Source organism: Buteo buteo, chromosome 15 (genome assembly GCF_964188355.1).
Source record: "Buteo buteo chromosome 15, bButBut1.hap1.1, whole genome shotgun sequence".
Taxonomy (NCBI): Eukaryota; Metazoa; Chordata; class Aves; order Accipitriformes; family Accipitridae; genus Buteo; species Buteo buteo.
Window position 1 is genome coordinate 11,809,343 of NC_134185.1, and position 22,258 is coordinate 11,831,600.

Consider the following 22,258-nt stretch of genomic DNA (forward strand, 5'->3'; position numbering starts at 1 on the left):
GGCAAACAAAGAAACACATAACATTGGAAGCTGAATTTGGCATACTGACTTTATCAAATACTGGTATCTAAGTGATATGTAAATTATTAAACATGCTATGCAAGCATTATTAGAAAGGTGGGGGTAGGGAGCGAGATTATAAATTTATAAATGTTTTCAAGTATTAATAGGATTTCTAGATGTTGAAAACATTGAGATTCTACAGAGAGAATGTGCGCATAAACTAAGACCAGAACTGAAAAAACTTGCTTTTAATCTCCTATATTTAACATGTGTTTCAGTTTTTGCCTAGGACGTATTTACAAAAAGTAGCTAATTTCTTTTTCTTCGTACATTTCAGAGGCAATTCCTAGTTACTTACAAATCTGATACTAGAACATACAGAGGTTTACAGGACTTATAGGAAATAAAAATTCAGACAATCCCCATCCACTTCACTAGACTGAATGGTTTATCATCAACCAAGTCTCCTACAAGCCAAAGGGTTGAGCAAGAGAGGGGAGCTCAGACTTGATCATCATAGCTTTTATATGGTCTGTGTAATAGTATTTTTAAAAGATTGCCAGATCTTGAAATCACACAAGTCTCTTCAGCAGAGTAACATCTTATTTTTTAAAGAAAATTTTCAGGTTTTAAATTGTATTATATAAGAAAGCAAGAACTTTGACTTTTTTTGTCATCCTGTCTTCGAAAATTCAAACTACAGTGATTTTTAAACCTCGCCATTTTGAGGGGGCATTCTTACACCTGGTCACTGAGATTGGAGTTCACAACCTTGCTGACTCAACCTTCAGTTTTGTAGCTAATGACACAGGATGAGTTTCAGGTGACTGCCAGAACTACTTGAGGGAGCTGATAAATGCCTTGATTAAATACTGCAATAACACAAAACACAAAGCCAAGAAGAGCCAAATAACATCAACAACCAAAAAAATCTACTCAGCAGTGTTATAAAATCCAAATTATAAAGCAAAGATGTGTTGGGAAAAAAGCTGCAAAAGCCATGTTAGGGATTTTTCATTGTATTTTTCATCCTTCTAAGATTTCAATTAGGAGGAAAATAATCTTTTTTTTTCCATTACTGATAATATATCACAACAAAAAGATTAATGGCTGCTGACTTAACACTTAACGCAGACTTTCAAAAATTAGCTTTGATCAAAGCAACTGCTGCAGTGAAAGTCAACTGCCCTAACTCACTTCTCAACTGCCTTTATAGCATTGAGCTGGCTTGAACTCCCTCCCCTTCTTGAATAGTTTGCCTTAAACTTCAAAGCCTAACTGGCTTTGAGGCTTAAATCACAGAAAGCTTTTTTCCTCCTTCTTCAAAAGCAATTAAAGATGTTCAGTGTGATCTGACCTATAATCTAAAATCTAAGCATGCAGGTCTTCTTGATCATTGCGGGGTTACAGAATGGAAGGGGCTAGATAGGGAAGTTAATTGTGGCTCAGACAAAGCAAATAGTTTTATGGTGCCTGCCAGCTGATGAGGTCGGTCCTAAAAGAAAGGTAAGCAAGGGCTAATCTATCAATGGCACAAATTTGTCAGTAATTGAGGCTACAGAGGGGCTCTTACTGCTTTACCTTTCACTGCAAGTCCCTCCTTCCTTTCCCTTCCTTGTTATTAATGAATCTGCAGAGTTAGGAAGCCAGATTTCCCAGGACACCAGGGTAATGGGTGTGGGGTGGGGTGATGGACTGCAGCAATCACTAGGCAGAGGAATGGACAATATTCACGGACCTGGAAGAGTCACACACAACGGGCTTCAGAGGATTTTATGGATTTTGCCACGTGTGGTCTGAGAAACCTATGAACTTTTTGGTCTGTTTGGGCAGCAGTGTTTCTAGACAAATCAATAAGGATTTTATCTGAGTTTCTGTTTTACCATCAACTAAACAGGACTACAACTTTGAATAGCGAGTGCTGACAACAGGTATAATTAACAGTTTGATAGCTGGTCCTGCCAAAGGCCCTGGAAGACAGGAAATCTGGGAAAGCCCACTGTACGTGAGGACACTTTTCATGGCTTTGCTCATACACTTTGTTATTGTACAGTAGATCAATAACCAAATAAGTGAGTGACAATACTTAGTCTTCATTCTTATTTCACAGAATGACTTCACCCAGTTAGCCTGCAAGAGCTAAGGCAAGCAAAGCCAAGAAAAGTCTCTTGAGTTTTCTAACCAGATGACCTCTCCAAAAAACCAACTGTCATAAAGCTGTGGCCTGCGAAGACCTCTGCATGGGACGATTCTTAAATTCCCCATAATTCAGAGCCTAATTTGAGTGCTCTGCCCAAGTGCTACAGTTGTGTTTGAGCAGCTGTCGTCCCCCACCTGAGGCCCAGGACTGAAACAGCATTAGTTCTCTAACAAATCCAGCTGGAAACATTTGTTCTGCTTTTCACATGGTGTAACAGCATTACAAATAACATCATAAACCTGTTCTAGAGCCAGCCAACATCACTAACAATTCCAGCCAGGAAAAAATAAACTCTCTTCTCTAGAAGAAGAGACAGTGCTGGAAAGAGATAAGAGGAAGAAAAACCAGGTAACGGCAATGGCAACTCTGTAACCTATTGCTCAGTAATCTCAAAGTGTGTTTTTATATGTTAAACCAACTTCATTAGTTTGCTTTAGATAGAAGAGTTTCACATACATAATTCTACAGTTAGAAAGCCCAAGGTAAAAGGGAGTTGATTTGTCAGGCAAGAGTGAACACAGTGGGGAAATCCATGAACTGAAACGGAAAGCCTTGCTTTGTAGTTTCCTGCTATAACTAACTAGCACTAATTACTGATTACAGATTTTTTCCTTAAAGTTCTGAATGAAATATTAGCGAGCTAGAAATTAAGTAATTCAGGGTCTGCTTGCTTTAGTGTTAGCTTCAGTATTCTAAGTCCAAAACCTCTGACTCACTGATCTATAAACATCCTTCTAAATTATTCAGAAACGTCCTTCGGTTTCCTTCTATTGAAGTTAAGTTACTCTGAAACCTCTTTCTATGCATTAATGGCATCCAAAGCGTAACAGGTAGAAAGAGAATGTAACAATGTAGGAAAAAACAGTAATTGTATCTTGCGTTATTGTGTAAAAGAATAAAAACATTCTTGTCTCTAATTCTGCTTTTGCGTATTCCTTTACATTTCTTCTATTATAGACCAGCCTCTTCCCTACATCCCACAGGTTTCTTCAGAGGTTGTATCTGTATAGAAGAAATGCTACAACACTTAGTTAATCTGCTCCTGCAATGGTCGGCAACCAAGCGTGGCTAACCATGACCCACTAATGAAATGAAGCAGAAGCTGGGTTGCATTTGTCTGTATTACTACTAAATTACAACCGGGTAGGTTAACATATGACACTAATTGGGCATTTTATTTCTTGCGTGGTGCAGCATTAAGACGTAGGCAATGGGCAGCTCCCCAAGGCAGTGAGGACCACGGTCGATATTAACCACCTCTGGAAGACTGCCTGAGTCTGAGCAGACCGAGCAGCTGGATCAAGAGGCTTTACAGCACTATTTTGCTCTAGCCTCATTCCCTCCCACTCAGAGCACTGTCAGGGTCTTGGCTGACCCAGTGAAACAAAGCCCGTGGATGACTTCTGCAGAGCTTAAGGGCAAGAACTGTCCTCCAGCAGAACCCAGGTCTTTACTTCCCTTCTGTACCGGTGCTGACTCCCCTGCTTCACGCATGAAAAATAGATAAAAATCTCACATCAGTGCCTGTCCAGAATCCAGCACAGCATCACATGAATCTTCCAACCAAGAACATACTAAAATATTTTTTATTACAACACATTAAGCTAAAATCAATAGATTCATTTACCGAAACAGATTTAATACTTCAGCTAATCAAGGGAAAGTAACATTTTTCTGAAAAGAAGTGACATTTCATTATAGCATTTGGTTGTAAAGTCAGTGGCAGAAATGTTTCTATATACCAATTAAACAGTAACTCAATGGAGTTAGTAACATAAAAAGCAATATTGCATATTTACAGTTTCCTCCCCAGTAAATGAAAACTTCTACAGTTCTTAGCAATACAAATAAAATGTCTGCACAATGACTCTAACAATGCTGCCACATCTCTGATCTTTCCTTTTCAAATCTTTGTAGACTATTTTTCCCAAAGATATAACATGCTATTTTCTCTACAATCAACCTTTTTTTCCATTGGAAAGCAGCAGAAGCAGCATTTTGAAAACTTCAATTTACTGAAATATAATAGTACTGCTGAGCTCTGTCGTTCTTCACTTTTATTCTCACTTTATGCTAGAAAGATAAAACTGCAGCAGTTTTACTATTGTCAAACAAAAAGTAAATAAATAATGGTTTTGTTGACTATTACATAACAAGATACTGCATCACTATTATTCAGCTGACTTTTAGGATATATTTCTATTTCTCATATGTGAAATTTTACAAATACTGTAATCATTCTGGAATACTGCCAAGCAGAGGTATATGTGACCCTTGCAATGAAAATTGTGAAAGCTAATTTGATGAAAAAAATAATTTAATTATTTCACTGTAAATCATACAAATAGAGGAATGAATTAAGGATGCAAAAAGAAATAATCTTACTGGATTTACTGTCTTTGTACAGCTTCATTTTCCCCTAGGATTACAGCTTTCTAGGTATCAAAGGCATTCTTCAAATTGTACAGGTGCTATTTATCATTTCCTGGTGTAGGAGATAAGCATCCTTCTACTTTTACTAGTATGAAATCTCATCTTTCTGCCTGCAGGCCACCCTTTCATGGGCACAATCTAGTTTAATTCCAACTTCCTCCTTATTTGCTAACCTTCTGTAAGAGCCACCAACTTTCTCGTCAGAGGTCTAACAGAGCCTAAGCTTGCAGGACTTACCTGGTTTTACAGATTATATTTGGGGATAGAAACGGTGGAAAAAATGGATGTCTGGAAATCTATTAGCAGTAGCTGAAGTGACATTTAAGCCACAATGCTTGTCTGTGGGGAATACTATACTGGAAATGCTCACTTGTAGTTAAAACAGCTATACAATAGGAATCTGGTTTTACTCCAGCCTTTAATCTCATAATTGGAAAAGTCCAGGGAGACAGGCAAAACAAGTATTTGCACCATTACTTTAGGTACTTAAAATTTAGGAGCTAGTTTCGGTATGTAATCCACTGAGAGAGACTGGCACCTATGGAAAGCAATTTAAAAGACCCAGCGAGGCCACAGTCAGGTGCTTTTCTTAGAGGTTCCTAGATTCACGCTTGGATTCAACTGTTTTCCACTGTCTATAGAGCTGGCCTGTGGGGTATACGGTGGCTGAAATTAGTTTGTGTGACCATCCTCTTTTATATGTATTATATTTAGACAGGATATTATCCACAACCCCGTTTCCTTTGTAAGCTGATATCCTGCATATTTATCTCGTTTGATATTTCTTCTGCCTTCTCTGTTATTGTTCACAGGCCTATTCTTTTTCATTTATCTAAATTTAATCTGCATTTGCCTTTTACTAGCCCTAAACCAGCACAGTACCTCTCAATACAATAATTTTTGCCGTTAACTGTTTTTCTCCAATCTTATCAGTATCTGACATTTAAAATTTCTCATTCATGATGTTCACTATGCATTTTATATATACTGTAAAGAAAGGTCTCAGAAACAATTTCCTAGTCAAAGAATTTCTCTGTTATACCATCTCTCACCCTTTGTAACTTCAACATCTTGATTTATTCATGAGTAATTTATTTTAAAGACATTATCATCTGCATTTCAGACAGGTACTACAAGTTCAAGCTCATTTATCAAGTTCAACCTCATTTGTTCAGTTTAGACTCAAAATACCTCTAAAAACCTTAACAAATTTAGATATATTCTGCCTATAAACTGTTTACAACAACAATTTGCTTTCTCTTCCCCCCTCAAGCCTGATCTTAGCTGATGTTCTTGTGAAACTCTAAAACAATAAAAAATTAAGAAATGGTTAAAAAAAGACCTAAAAGACTTTGCCCAAATACCTTTTGTTGTCTCATTTGATTACAATAAATTTCTAATAAGGACTGATTTTTATAATTTTATTTAGAAACTATTTTTTAATCTATTCTTTCTCTTTGACTGTTACCCGTTCTACTGCCTTTATTTCACTTGCCTACAGTACCAACAAAAGCCTCTAATGCAGAAAGGTCTAATGCAGAAAGAAAAGACGAAGAACTTGCTTCAAAAATCAGAACAGATTAATAAAGAACAATTATGATAACAAATATGACATGAAAAGAATAGTTTCTGAAGGAAACAATAGACACACAACTTTAGACACTACTTTCTCTGAGAAGACAATTATCAATGTGTTTCCTAAATTGCCTAAAACTCTGAGAAGCTTGAGCATGCTGCTATACCGTTTGAGTATTGTATTCTAGTCAAAAGAAAATGCAAATGCAATTGCATTTATGGAAACTAAGCGTGGGGATGTCTGTATCAAAGGAAAAAAACAGTCCCTGCTGCAACTCAGTCAAGCACAGGAGCTGGCTCCATAAACAGCTGTTGTTATGAAGGTATCCTCAATTACTCAGAACAAATTACGCTCTCTATGTGCAGAGGCACACCCAAACCAGGTTTGACAATGCAGTTATAACATGGGAACAGCTGCAGCAGCGACAAATTACCATGTTCAAGAGCTTAAAATCATCATGGACAAATCATCCTCTTCTGCAAGAGGATTTTTGTAAAACATAAGAAAGCAAAACAAAAGATGGTGCCAGCCCCAAATCACCCACGACAGGAGCCAGAACACTCTCAAACACTGAAGCCTGGGAAAGAACAATGTGACAAAGAGGACGAGGACAATAGCAAAACACAACTTGCACTACAGCATGAGAAATCTGGCTGTTTTACAATGACCTGATCAGTTATTCCACTATGACAAGTATGAGGGCTCAATGCAATGCAGATGAGAAATATCTGCAATATCTATACTCATTTATTGCTAAAACAAACCTTTCATTCCCAGTATCTTTCTCAGCAATTTTTAGCTGGTAGTGAGCAATAACTTTACAGTTCAGAGACACAGCTTAACCCTTTTCTTTTGCCATCTCTTCAACATGGAAAATAAACTATCTGTCTATTAATGTGTTATTTAATGAGACATAATCCACATGTCCTAATGCTCACATTTATCATAGTATGTTTTGATACCACTGGGCATAGGAAAGCTACTGTAAGCACAATCTGCTTATTACTTTGAAAATGCAGTTTTCTGTATGACTATACCTTTCAGAATAGTATCTGTATGGGATCAACACTAAATATTTGGAAAATTACCAGGAAGGTAAGAAAGCAAATGAATTCAAGAAGAAGGAATGTTGAGACAAAAAAAGAAAATAATGAAAACTAAATCTGATGGCACATATATTAGCTACTGCTGGTTTCAAATATCGTTATTTATCAAAGGCAATGAGACAGGAAACTCCAAATCAACCATCCCTAATGCGATAAAAAAATTGCTGGTTGGCTTAATCCTATAGGTATTAGGACAAAATTACTCCAACCAAAGGAACTGAAGAAGAAAATACGAATGGTCTTGGGGATTAATTTTGGAGGCTTTTCCTAAGAGTCACTGCAGGTCAGTGTCGCTGCTGGAACAGGGGCCACAGACAAGACTGGAGGAGAAGGGAAGGTATCAGTGTTAGATAGCATGACCACGTCTTCCCAGCACACACACAAGTTTTGTTTCTGCAGTGCTTGGGTGTCCCATGTTGTACACTCTTACACATTTGTCTTCCCTTACTAATATCCATTATGCACAACAGTTACACCCCATTTCACGCATTACAAAGTTTCCTCGGTGTGTTTACATCCAACAGCTACCCACTGGCTGCTCTTTCTCCAGTCTGTTACTCTTGAGCTTTGCTACTAATCTAGCCAGTGCTGCCACTTCCAATTTCTTTTCTTCTCCGCTATCATTCTTTTTAAATTAGTTATATGGCTCTGAATAATCTATAAACCTCTTAAGTTTTAGAGGCATTCCTGAGAACACCGGCTTCTCAGTTCCAGTTATGCTCACAGATTTTTAGTTTAAGCCACAGACGCTTTATTCTCAACATAACCACACACTCCATTAAAAAATCCATACTGGCTCATTACGTGAAAATAGCTGCAGAATGACTTCAAAGGAAAAAAAAACCAACAAACTTTCTTCTACTAAACAAACATTTTAGTGAAGAAAACACAGTATGTTCTTTGAAAGACGACCATAGGATCTCTGGAAGGGAATGCAATTCTACCTCTTAATGGAAAAAAAGATGGATCTTTCCATATTTTTGACATTATGAGAAAACCAGCCATTTACAAAGGTAAACATTTAACAAGAAAAACCCGAGATACTAAGAATGAAAGTATTGAAAGCCTTGTATACTGTAAGTTATGGTCACAGCCATAGGAAAAGATTAAGGAGGAAAAACTGACTGATATACTGTATGTTAATATTATGGACTGAAATTAAGCTCTATTCAATCAGTAACAGCAGAGGCTCAGAAACATCCAACTGTACAACTTCCCAATAAACACATTAAATGATGCAGTTTTATATATCCTTAAGAACTAGTTATATTTCACAGTAGTGACTGCTTATACTCTAGAATGTCACAGAACCTGAAAAATTCAGGTTAGACAGGATGTCCAGCCATCACCCAACGCAATCTGCTGCTCTAGGCTGGGTTAACTTCAAGGGTGAGTCAGGTTGCTCAGGGCCTTTTCCAGTTAAGCTTTGAAAATCCCCACAGACAGAGATTTTACAGCCTCTCTGGGCAACCTGCTGCCGTGCCCAACCAACCTCACCATGAAAATTTTTTCCTCACGTCCAACTGGAATTTTCCCTCTTCTCCCTCCCTGAGCATCTCCGAGAAGCATCTGGCTCTCTTTTTTCTGCCATCTCACTTCAGGTGATGGAAGATTGCAATTAGTCCTCGTTCTTCCCTTCTCTTCTAAACAAACACAATTTCTTTAACCTTTTCTCACAGGCCACATGCTCTACTCTTTGTCAATGACCCCGCAGGAATCGCTCCAGCGAGGTGACTTCTCTTGCGCCGGGGAGTGCAGAACAGTGCACGGTTACTCCAGACGTGCCTCACAAATGCCGGAGCAGAGAACAGCGACTTTCCTAGCTATGCTCTAGCTAACACAACCCAGGGTACGGTTGGCCTTTACCAGTGCAAGGGCACATGGCTGGCTCATGTTCAGCTTGTGGCCACCGGGACCCTCAGGCGCTTTTCTGCAGAGCTGCTGCACAGCCAGTTAAGGCTCCAGCTTCCTCTGTCCCTGATGCACGATCCTGCATTTGCTCCTCTTGGACTTCATGAGGTTCCTTTCTCAGCACTTGTTTTTCTAAGCTTTTTGAGAAACGAGGTATTATCATACTGATTTTCTATTGCTAGGATGTATTTGTATTCCAAAGCCCAGGAAATGGAAGGCTTAAAAAACTGCAATCTGTTCATTTTTACAATACTCATTAAAAGCATTTGAAGACTTTTTTTCTTTAACAGTTAATACAGAAGTAAATAGAAAACTAAAAAAAAACCCTAATAAATTAAGATCTACGATCAATTAGCTGTTATTTTAACCTTTCCAGAAGGCTTAATTTACCCTATGCTTAGCAAGAACAAACTTGGATTGATTTTCAAAAAAAACTACTAGGAGCTGAAATAACAAAAGCTGCCCCTCCTCCCTCCCCAAATCATAGTCTAAAACCAAGCACCAATTATTCTATCTTATTGGCAGCAACAACAGAAAACTGCAGAGGTAATCTTCCTAATTCTGTGGACTTCTATGGAACACCACATGCTTTACAAAGAACAAATTTTTTAACTGCATTCATAGGCAGAATCATGACAAAAAGCAAAATGGGGACTATCTGATCCATCAGAACAGAGCGAATTTATAAATTATAGCTCATTAACATTTTGTTCTTAGGGGCAGCAATTGTGACAGCATACAAAATCACTGCTTCAGTTTTTGCAGTGCTCATGCAGATTTTCTAGTTGTTATTCTTTTTCTGTTTACATCACCAGTTCCAAGGCTAGATTTTACTTTTTTTTTTTTTTTTTTTAGTATTTTTTTCCCCTCAATGTGTCTATAGAGAGTAAATATGCCCACTGTATGCTGGCATTTAGTGTAATATAAACGCACACATAAAATGTATTACTATTCATTTATACTGTTCGTGTCTAACATTCCCAGACAGGACTGAGGGCTCTAATATTCCAGGGACTATACAAACACACAGGCAGTCAAGACCCCTTGCCCTTAAAAGTTAGCAATTGCTTTTGAGAAAAGCTGCAACAAAGAACGTTAAGACGTAGAGAAATGAAAGGAAGTCAAGGGATAAACAATTAAGCCATATGTTTTTTTTCTTTCCTTATTAATTCTCAAAATAATGGTTCAAAAGTATCCTATTTTCAAAATGAGCTAAATTTGCTACCTTTAGCAAATATGTAACTTATGAATGAGCAGTGGGTCATTTCTTGCTAGCACCTTACAACATTTTTTAACATGCAGTTTGTTCAGTAAATTCTCTCTAGCACCTTCCTCATCTTCTTTAGAAGATACAAACTGTGTGGGTAGGGCAGTTTTTACCTCTCAGAGCTTCTGTTACTGCTGTCACAAATTCAGAATTTTGTTTTTGAGTACGTTCAGATTATTGTTTAGGACACAAAGTCAAAGAAAAGCACCTTGAAATTGGGACAGGAGATTCTGAGTTTAACTACTCCAGGTTCCATCAGGTTCACTTCAAGTCCCAGGCTGCCCTCCTGAAAACCCTCTCACTGCTGAGAATTAACTTTATTTTTAATATAAAACCTTCCTGCATTCCTGAAGAAGGCAAACACAGCCCACAACCCTATGCCAGGTAACTTGCCATATATCCCAGACCGTGTGTGAGCACCCTGAAGATAAAAACTAAGATGTTGAATTTGTCTCAGTCCTTTATGTGAAATCAGTGCAGAAGAAAGGAATGAGTGGAAAAGGAGGACAGGTTCAGGCACGAGAAGACATCATCTCAGCATTGTATGGCTTCCCATGAGAAGACTGTACAACATCATCTTGTAACAATAAACATTAGGAATGAAGCTTAAATTCCCACTCCATTGAGAAATTTATTTTGAAAGATTACCTGGCAATCAGCCCCACTTTTTAAGTGTTGGTGCTAAAACTGTCCATGTGTTGACTTCTGCATGATGCACAAATATAGGTGGTTTCAACAAAAGACAAACAGAATAAGAAAAAGGAAGAGAAGGATTCCTTTATGCAGCTTCTCAACAGCCCAATACTAGCAATTCCAGCAATGCCCAGTGCAGCTTCCACACCTAGCAAGAGGATGTGAAAATCTTAATGTAACATCCCGCAAAACTCTACTAAACATTAAGAGTCACTCACCAGTTCTGTTTGGAGACTGTTAACAAAAATAAATATAGATTATTAATGTCAATTACTTTATCCTAAAGATATAGTTTGAACTTGAAGAGGTGGAATATTATACAGCTTTATCCTCAGTTTGTGTGTTTTAATTCAGAGTGACTGTGTTTAATGAAATGTATGGACTCAGATTATCTGAGTTTATTTTCTTCTTTCTCAGTCATCAAATCATATAATTATCACATTCCTTCTCAACACTGTAAAGGTGTTTGTTCCTAGTGGAAGTTGGATCCAGATCTGCAGTTCTCAAAAGTATTCTTCGGCTTTCAGAATAAAATTATTTCTGTCCAGCATATCCCATTTGTTCTATCATTACTTTCCTACTTCAAAATAATCTTCTCCTCTTCTTCTTACCCTCACCACCTGTGCTAACTCCGCTAATATGAACATGAAATAATCCTTCTCTGACACTACCTTGCTAAGCTAGCCAAGGAAGTTACCACTATTTTTCTTTAATTTGCCAGGCGTCTATTCAACCCAGTGGTGTCTCTTTCAGTTTGAAATTATTTGTCTTCAACGTGAACAACCAGAATCAACCACCTACAGATAAATCTGTATTTCCTTTTTCTCAGGAATGTCTCACTCCAGAGATTCTAGGGCTGTGTTTGTTGTCTTCTTCAAGCTGAAGGCATGATATCCTTATGTTTTATTCTACGGCAATTCGCATCACATAAAATACACTAACAGCACAAAATAATAAGAAAGGGAGACAGGGAACAGAAACAAAAGTCAGATTATGACTTCACCATGATAAACAAGAAATCCTTTTCTGCCGTGGCAGTGAACACAAAAACCTCTATCAATATGTATGGAAGTCCAGTAAGCAAAGCATCAAATAACTAGGGCACCAACATTCTCTTACTGGCCGTCAACAGGCACAGAGGGGAAACTTTTCCCACGTGTTTTGCCAAGAGACTGTACAGACCACGTGGTGGTTGTTGTGGAGCTCTGTCAGGACAGCTACTGAGTGTATGGGGAAAGTCGGACTAATTCTCCTCCTACATTCGGAGTAGTCTGAAGAGCTGTACCCTAACAAGGTGCTCCATATCTGTCCTCTGTGATTAGACAGTGGCAGCCCACCCACCTTTGGGATCCCTAATTGGCAGTAGAAGTCATTCTCACTCAGGGAAGGAAAACATGCCAGCTTCAGTCGAGAAATCAGCAGCTTATCCTAGCTTAAGAAATAAGCTCTCGAAAGCAGCAAGTTCACCAATTCATTCCTTTTCCCTCTTCTTTCAGGAAAAAATTGTTTGGTAAATTGTGGCCAATCACTTCGGTAATCACCTGCAGATGTTTGATATTGCTGAAGGAGTCATGAACGAGGTCTGGCCTGGTTCTCAGACATCAGTTCAGCCTCTGTGTCTGGACAAAGGTAAAGCAGCTGTGTTGAAGAGTTTCAGCTCTTGGGAACATTACAGTAAATTCTCTGAGGCACTGATAAGTTGCCTGAGGATCTTCAAGTAAAGGTGGATGGATTTGTATCTGGAGGGTCTACTGGTTTTGATGTGATATGATCAGAGAAAGTATTCTGTGGTGATTACCTGCTGCAAGGCCTCTCTCTGGCAGAACTCCACTACGCTTTATCGTGTTTTAAGTTAAAAGTGTATTTGCCAAGGCAAAATGAGGCAGTTGGGCAAATAATAGCTTAGAAGCAAACTGCATTCCCGGAGTGCAGGCAGTATGTTTAGCTGTTGCAGCAATCAGCACCACTGTTCTCAAGTTTACTAAAATCACAGATAACGGCTACTGAGCTGCAGGTCAGAGCAGAGAGCTTGATTCCTGCTAGTCCTTGACAGCAAGACTGCTGTAACTACAGCAGCAAATCCCCCAGAAGCAAACTTAAAACTTTCAGAATCTTTCTGCTGGGCTCCTACCATAGCAACAAAATACTAAGAACACACCGCTATTTCCAAAATATTCTTTTCACCGTAACTGTCCTCATATTCTATTAAATCGAACAATTCTATTTTGAACAAAGTAGTATTTATTATGAAACTTTTTAATAACTACTCTTAAAATACTAAAAATAAAACAGCAGTAATTAATCTTTATTTAAATGGTAATTTAATGTGTTAAGAGCCCAAAATGAAACTAGTCATTAGCTCAATAGTAAAGACTGCCAGAAGCTTCATTACTGATTAATAATGGAGAACACAGTGTACTGAACAGCTTCCCCTAATCCCAGAAGCAACTAGGAACTGCACTGCAAAAACTTTCAGTCCTAATAAATTGATTAAGCAGTATCATTTTCTTTATAGTTATAATTACTGGATATAGTGTAGCTAAGCTTTCATTCTAATCTACATTGATCAAATCTCTATTTCAAAACCAATGTGTCATATATGTTTATCAAGACTTCTGTTCTATAAACAGGTTAAAAACCCTGCAACATACCCTTCCATCAGGTGACTATTAAGTATGTTGGGACAATGGATTTAGCTACTTTTAATAAACACAAAATTTCTATGATAAATATTTTGTGTTAATAGCTTCATTGTTAGTAAAAGAATTCTAACAATATTTAATGTAAATAGATTTAAGAAAGTTCACCAGTTAATTCCAACTGATGTCAATATTTTACCTTGCTGATCAAAATTGTCACTTACAGAAACCTTTTTTGTTTCATCCAGTTTCCAAGAGATATTAATAAAGACAACCACTTAAGATCCAAAGAAAGCTGCAAATTACTGAATTCCTCCAAAGTTCTTTGAATGAACACAGAAGTATGTGACAGTAGCTACTACTACTAACATAGCTATTTAAGTGGGAAAAGATACAAACAGTAAGCATTTATGGTGAAACTGTTCTACAACACCTTTGAACAGACACTAGAATTAAACAATAATTTAGAATAATTTCATTTAGAAACAAAATAAAATTATGAAGAGGAACTACCCTCTATGAAATTGATTCCTTCAATATAACCTTAAAGAACAGTCCCTTGCAAATAAAATGAGAATTCACTGCCACAGCAAATTTGACATTCAAATCATTAATTAATTTAGTACCCTCATCAGCTAACTGAAATAGCCATCATTTTTATAAGCCATCAAACTTACTGAAACTCACTGAACATTACCCTAGTAGAAAGCAATCAAAAACAAATACAAACCCACTATGTGATAACTTAAAAGTTCTGTATCACGAACTCTGTTCAAAGCAGCAACATACAAAATCTTGCAGTATCTATGAACTGGCACATTACTGGAAAACAAAAATTCTAGGCAGATCCCTCTAGCCAGGAAAATACTTTTTTTCCATTTCTTCTAATCTGTCTGCTACCAGATACAGGATTCAAAAGCTTGAGGAGCGAATGTTTCACATTTCTTTCGTATAATGAAGTACAGAGATCAAACATCTATCAAGCACTACCGCTGATACCACTGAAAGCAAGTCAGGAGGAAGAAAAAAATCAGGTAATTTTGGTTAATCTTACCAGTTCATCTATGTCTCAGAAACATTATAAATATTAATATATATAAATATTAATGAATTATTGCATATGAGAAAGACAGAGAAAAATCATCCTAGAAGAGACGATAGTATTTCAAAATCTCTTCCCAGACTTGCCATCTACAGTCTTCATCATCAAAGACCCTGGTGCAATTATCTCCTGCACAGTTCTGGAAAATCAAGCTTGTTTGCTTTTGGGAAGGGATACTTTGACAAGGAGTTTCTCTCTTTGCAGTTTTGTAAATGCACACAAATTGAAACATGAATTTATGAGTACTAGCATGGCAGTTTATATGTTTACTATGAATATTTCAAAGGCCTGGTAACATTCCTATTTGTCCAACTGAAAATGCACTAAAATGCATTGGAAGTACTGCTGTATAATGGTTCACTTCGAGTAATAAATCCACACCGACAGAGGAGTGTAGTGGTTTGGGGCATTCCTTAATGCACATGTTTGGCAAGAAATGCCATATCTTAATAGAATACATAATACTTGGGGTGTTCGCAAATGAACGTGAGTGGGTAATTTATATAACGAGAGAGACCAATCCATCACACGGTGAGCAAAAGCCCATCTGAACTAAAAGATTACAAAGACTCTGCCTTATTCCAGGACCAAGTGTGGTTCACAGGTCTTTTAACTGGTGGAATCATTAGCAACTGTGTAGGAAAGACCTGAAGAACTGCTGGGGGAAGAATGAAAGAAACTTGTATCAACAGTTACAAAAGACCACTGTTTATGTCCAGAGTACATACATTTATTTTTGCAGCACCAACTCTTCAGGTGAATTATTACTCCCCATTTTTGGAGCTGAAGATCTCCAAGAGGGTGTAACCCCATCACTCTATACCAATTCCTCCTGCTGTCATGCAGTCAACATCTTTCTAGAACCTCCAAGCAATCAGATAGGAGCCTCAATTAAAAAAGCGTATTGTTTTTGTTAACTGCACGCCATTTCCCAATTGCAGCTAATAATACAAGCCACAGAAGAGATGATCCTGAGACAAATAAGCTTATCATTTCAGGATTATTCAAACATGTCTATGTAATCTACAGTAATTTAGTGGATAATAAGCTTTGTTCTTCCTAGGTAGTAACTGAAAGTTATTTTGAATATCCACATTACCTGTTCTGTGGCAAACACAACATTTCGGATGAGACTACACCAGCGATATATTACCAGAAAGTCTAACAACAACCTACTCAAATTAAATGTATGTCAGATATTTATCAAGCATTGTACCATATATAAGGTAAGAACCGCAAGCAGAACAAAAAATGTTATTGTGCTCATATGTTGAATATTGTGCCATTTCCTACCTTAAAAGAGGCAATAGTAGAAATACAGAAGGGTACAAAGAACAGAAATGGTGTTGATTGGAGATACTGAATGGTTGGATGCAGGGAGTAAGTAAATAGATAGTTTTTGTAGCCTAGAAAATGCAAGATTGGGGTAATATGGAAGAGAAGATAAAGTCAGGAATAGAGGATGATTACTTACCATTTCTCCTGACATAAGGCCTAGGTTGAACCAAAATGAATTATCAGGCAACAGATTTAAAAGAAATAAAATACCACCTTAACTCACAGTGATAGTATGGCTCTGTATGTTGAAAATTTAGTGGAAAATCCCTCAGGCACATTCAGGGAAGAACGTCCAACTGAGTCTATTAAGCACCAGGATGCAGATACAAGTTCCAGCAGAGAAGGCCCTGCATGCAAATTGCAGGAAACTGGCTGCGTACTTTGTATTTATCCTGTTTTTGCACTCTTTCCCTAAGCATTTGCTAGCGATATGATACTCAGTCTTGCAGTTTGATCCTGCACAGCATCTGTTTTGCAGCTGTCCTGTGAGCAGAAGGACCTCTCCCTGGCCACAAGTGATGGGAGAAGTACCACTGCTGAGCGCAAGCAGCTGGAAACAAGTGCAGCATACGCCTCTTCTCTCTCAGTGAACTTACAAACACTTCCCAGCCATGGGGAAAACCTCCCCATTTTGCTGCTTATTATTAGAAGTGGATGGGGTAGGTGAGGGTGGGAATAGGGCCTCGACTGGAAGGGGAGAACAGTGTGTGAGAACTTTTATAAAGCACTTAAACAAGCGCTATTCTGAAGAGTTATCACCAAAAACATACAAGCTTATTTGTGATGAAACTTCTGGCAAGACATTTCATGTAAGACACATTTAAATTGTTTGATTATTAGCCAAAATGAATAATACACATATAGGAACTGGGGAGAGAGAGAAAAGGAAGAGGGAAGAGGAAAAGCATGCATCTGTTATTTTAACGTAATTTTAAAACAGTACTAAGGTTTAAGCTACAAAAAGCAAGTATTTGCTAGATATGGTTGGGCATACTGTTCTTTAGTAATGTAATTAGGGATGGCAAAGGAAGACATCTGAGTTTTAGAAATTAAGTTTCATTTTGATGTAAAACAAAACCAAGGCTTTTAAAATTCTGAGAGGCACAAGCATGTGCACACGATGGAGGGAACAATGCTGCCAAGAGTGCAGAATACGTAGTAATTACAGGTATCATCTGGGACATGGAAACATTTCAGCATTCTAAAACAGATACCACATTTCCACATCCCAGTGTAATGGCTGACATGCTAATGCCTCCCCCTCTTTGTCCCACAAAAAAAAACCAGTGAAACTCATCAAAATCAGTCTATATATTCTTGCAAAACATTTTTGTTTGCAAGTGACATGACAATAACTAATTAGCAACTGGCAATTAGAAACATGAAACTATTACAGTTCAACTGAAAGAAAAGAAACAATAAGTCATAAAAGACAAATCGTTTTTCACCAATTGTATGAGTCTTTCATAATAAATCTAATAATACTGGGAAAACAATCCGTGCTTTTTACTGCAGTGTCTTCCCTGACAAGGATCACTTAAAGAATTACAGAGTTCCAAAAGTGGCTTTGTTTTGAAATGTCACTGACAAGGTAACCTAAAAAGAAAATTTTCCTTCTGATAATTAAACCAGAGTCCAAATTAATCAAAGGATAAACCAGAGTCCAAATTAAGCAAAGGATGATAGGAAAACCTAAACTTCTTTGACAAGTTAAGTACACAGATGTAACTAGGAGCAAACCCAGAATATGGTATCACCACAGTAGCACTATTTTCCATTATTTTTCCTGACGCTGTACTGATAACTTGAAGTTCTCTAAATCAAGACTTAAATCATACAGAAGTGAAATAATTTAAATAGCCACGTCCCCCCCAGCTTATTGATCGTACCTTAATTTGTGCAAAAGGTCTGTCAAAGTTTCCAACATAAAGAAGACCAACATTCTGGGTGAGTAGCCTAAAAAAAATGAAAAAAATCTTTTGAGATATCACTTTACATCCATAAGTTTTTTTGCATGTCCAGTAGTTGTTACTGAACCCTAGCAGGGTAACAAGCTTCATTACAATAGCAAGAGCTACCTTTGCAAATCTGATTACACAATTCTATTTAACTACTACAAAAAAGAAAAGATGTGCATTAAAGATGAATGCACACTGGTAATTTCTGTTTATGGTGCAAGCAGCTCTTCAACAAAATCATTGCACAGGCTTCTTTGTGATGGATGTCACTCAGTAACATGGAAGAACGGCAGGTATGTGCCTTTTCTATTTATTAAGAGACCATTAGAGACAAAGGGACAGCAAGAGAAAAGACTAGTAAACACACATTCACAGCAGCAGGCCTAAGAGTTAAAACAGATTACACCAAATAAAAGTACGCACAAGTAATAAAAAAATGACATCATACAAGTAGAGAAATAACAGAGAATCTCTGCAATACTGTCTAATGGCTTCCAACATAAAAAGAGCCCCAGATGCAGTTTGTGCCTGCTGTTCTCTTCAACTCTTAATAAAGTCATTGCATATAGCACCAAGATCCAGAGGGACGGTGGGATAAGTTGACTCAAACGGCTGCTGGTACTTCTGGAAACAAGTTAAGTTTGATTTCTGCAGATACTGTGCAAGTCAATGTTATTAGCACACAAACTCCAAATCCCAGAGGAGCATTAGGGTGCTGCTGCTATGAACAGGCAGACAAGAACATCACTGGCCAGCAAAACGGGTAGGAGAGCACTGTACTGTTCAAACTGGACAATCACGATGTTCCTCTTCCTAAGCAGCAGCAGAGCGGTCATTCCCTCCGCTCTACAGGCTCCAAAAGCATTACCCTGAAATACAGGCGCCCCATAATAAGAACTTTTGGATGACAAACCCTTGAAAGAGTTTCTGTTTTGATTAAAAAGGATGTTCAAAACCCATCAGACTCTTCAGTAGCTCCAAGTTTTCATTAAGTGTTTGCTATTTTATATTTTCCTTCAATTTTACATCTCATTCCCTTTAGTAATAAGGCCTCACATATGAATTAAATTTAATAACCAGAAATTAAGCATGAATGCAGGTATTATTCTGTTTAAGTCTGACACTGAGGTGTCTCTCAGTCTTATGTTTTTAAGCATATATATACTTTTAATTCATACCGAGTTACATATTTTTTTCTATATATAAACCAGCTGTGATTTTCAACTAATTTCTTACCATCACCAGGCCTGTTTTCATGAACAAAAGAAAGCAGGAACTTAGATGGCAGTAAATTGTTTTGACCCCACAGAATGTATACAACTTAGCATGATTTTGATTCTTCCCAGTTCTGACAACGATGTGATATATATGACCTTAAACTGGTTCACCAGGAGTGGTAATTGGTGGAACTCAGCAAAACGACAAAGTCGAAACATTCACATATATAAAACAGTTAAGAAGTGGTGTCGAACTGTGTATCGTCTTCAAAAAATCCTTCTGTAATTAGATATGGTATACAGAAATTTCCTGGGCAGTGACAGAAATACCCAAAGGAAGGAAAGACCAGTAAGGATCAGAGCAAATCAGTCACAGTACGGACAGGCGAGTAGCTTCCTCCCTTTGCCCATCAGCGTGCTGGACTCCGTTGGGAAGACTGTACTGTTTCGCACTGGTTCTGCAGTATATGGAAGTCAGGATAAGCATATCAAACTCATTTGCAGTCACAACGAGTCAAATTTTTTCAGAACTCAGGTGTCTGGAGTTGGAGAAGCCAGCATATTGATCAAACCTTCTCCCAGGACTATAAAGCAAACTTGGAAAATATTTAAGGGTTTTCTAAATGAAAAGAAACATGGGAAGTAATTAGTGAAAAAAGTTAAAAGAGAATCTGTAAAAAAGGATTCAGGGTATGTCACCATATTTGAGAGAGGGCACCTTAAAGCAAAAAAAGTATTCTTAAAAAGAACTGCATGTAATTTTTGTAAGGCAGAAAAGAAAAAAAAAATCCACCAGCTGTATTTCTAGTAAGGGACCTAAAAATAGAGAAGACATACAGTGTGATTATTCCCACGTGGTTATTCTTCACATTGTTTTCTTTACCGGATAGAAATGCAGGACCATTAAAAGTCTGAGTCTTTGGGATGGCTTTACTTAGAAGTAGCAAACACCTAGGGAACCTTAAGACTGGTCTTTCCAGAAGACCACACAGCTGCCTACACCGTTTAACTTGCTATCACTGATATACACCCAAAACCTGCAAATGAACTGCAAGCATTGGCTTCCTTAGTAAGATTGATATTGACACAGTACATGCTTATTACTATTTATTCACTTTTCACTGCCTTGGCTGAAAAGTATTTTACTTACTTTTTTTTATTTGCATTCACATGGCACTTCAAAAAGGCAATGTTAATTCAATGCAGTAGTAGCAAAATTTTTAGGGAATAGAAAGTTATTTGTAACTTTCCCTTGCTTAAAGAAAAGGTTGCATTCTTTGTTTCTCTAGTTTTCACATTCCTCTCAAGTTCTGAAGTTCAAATTATATCACCAACATGCAAAACCAGTCAGTTTTCCATATAAGCACTCAATGAGGTTGAAATAAGCATCCCAATATGATCATAATTTAATGTCCTGAAACACTTTGTCTTTCCGCCTCTAAATGGTCTGAGCAATTAAAAAACTCTGAATCTCACGACTAACATAAACTCTTTTATTTCAGGGTCTTTCCTATCAGCATTATCTCCATATTTCAGAGACTGAGCTCACACAGAAGAGTCTGGAGAGGTAAGCAGACTGTGGCGAGAGTCACCGCTGAGGCTCTGGATAGGCCAAGCTACTGCCAAGAGTGGTTCTGCTCCCTCAGCAGCCACCAGCAGCCGTATCAAAAAACCGTGTGCCATCAAGGAGAGGGATGAGATAGAGGAGTATATGCCAATCTCCATCTCACCCACGGGAACGCAGCACGACTGACCTCTAAATTACCATTAAGAGGTACTCCTCACCAATCAGAAAGTTCAAATTCTACACAGCCATTCTTGTAGTTCTTTACCACAATACCAGGCTGCATTTTTAAGTACTTACAATTAACTTTATACCATAAACTTCAACATGTCCAAATTGATACAAATAATCTTTCCCAATGCTCTCAACTAACTACCCTTTGCCTTTGAAGACTTTCCAATGGTAGGCAGGTTCGGTTATAAGCACTTCTATGTTTCCCTATGCCAACACGCTCTTTTAAAATGTCAGTCTTTTATTTCTTAGCTAATTTCACATTTGCACAGTTCTATTCTCAAAACACTGTCAGCAGTACTCAACACCTAACCCTGCTAATGGCTGGACATCACCTGTAATTGGCCAAAATCAATACCAGCCTCTGAAACACTGGTGACAGTTTCACAGCGCAATTACCATCTTTGAATTTCACATTCAAATAATTACCTTAAAATTATGAGAAACAATCGTCAAAAATGCAAATACCTACTGGCACTCCAATACATATATTTACTTTTACTTGAAAATATGTAGCAATATGCAAAGTTGCCCCAACTAATCCTATTAGCTTACAGATTGCTGAGTATTTTATTTGTCGTCTCTTCCATTTAATACATTATCAACACAACTCCTATTTTTTTCTGTAAGTAGAAGGAAAGAAACCTCACTCCAAGAAGCAGCGGTTCTTTAAGATGTGCTGTCCATACATAACATTACACTCCCCACACTCCTGTCCTATACACCCAAGCGAGCAGAATTCTAGCCCGATGTGCCTGTTCAGGCTGTATTTTTGTGTTCCGTGCAAACAGCATAAAAACCCAAAAATTGTCAGGACAAACCATTCCTGACTTTTGCCAATATAGTGTCAAGGTGTTAAAGGCCTTTCCAGTACCAAGAAAATGCTGCCATACAGTTCCCACCAAATCCCCTATTTTCTGCCTTCAAAATCCTAGATTTGGCCTTTTGTGGGATGTAAAACGTACCAAATGTTTTCAAAATCCGAGCTGCAGGAGCCAGGCACTGCTGCTTGTGGGGGAA

The 22,258-nt window shown here is 37.8% G+C and overlaps 1 protein-coding gene across 2 annotated transcripts in view; it reads right to left on the reverse strand.

Annotated features, from left to right (window-relative positions):
* RNGTT (RNA guanylyltransferase and 5'-phosphatase) overlaps positions 1-22,258 on the reverse strand; it is a 184,192-nt gene that overhangs the window by 15,471 nt on the left and 146,463 nt on the right. For both annotated transcript variants that reach the window (XM_075046597.1, XM_075046598.1), the window contains exon 14: positions 18,158-18,224. In XM_075046597.1, the coding sequence (XP_074902698.1) occupies positions 18,158-18,224 (67 nt within the window). The remainder of the gene's footprint in view (positions 1-18,157; positions 18,225-22,258) is intronic.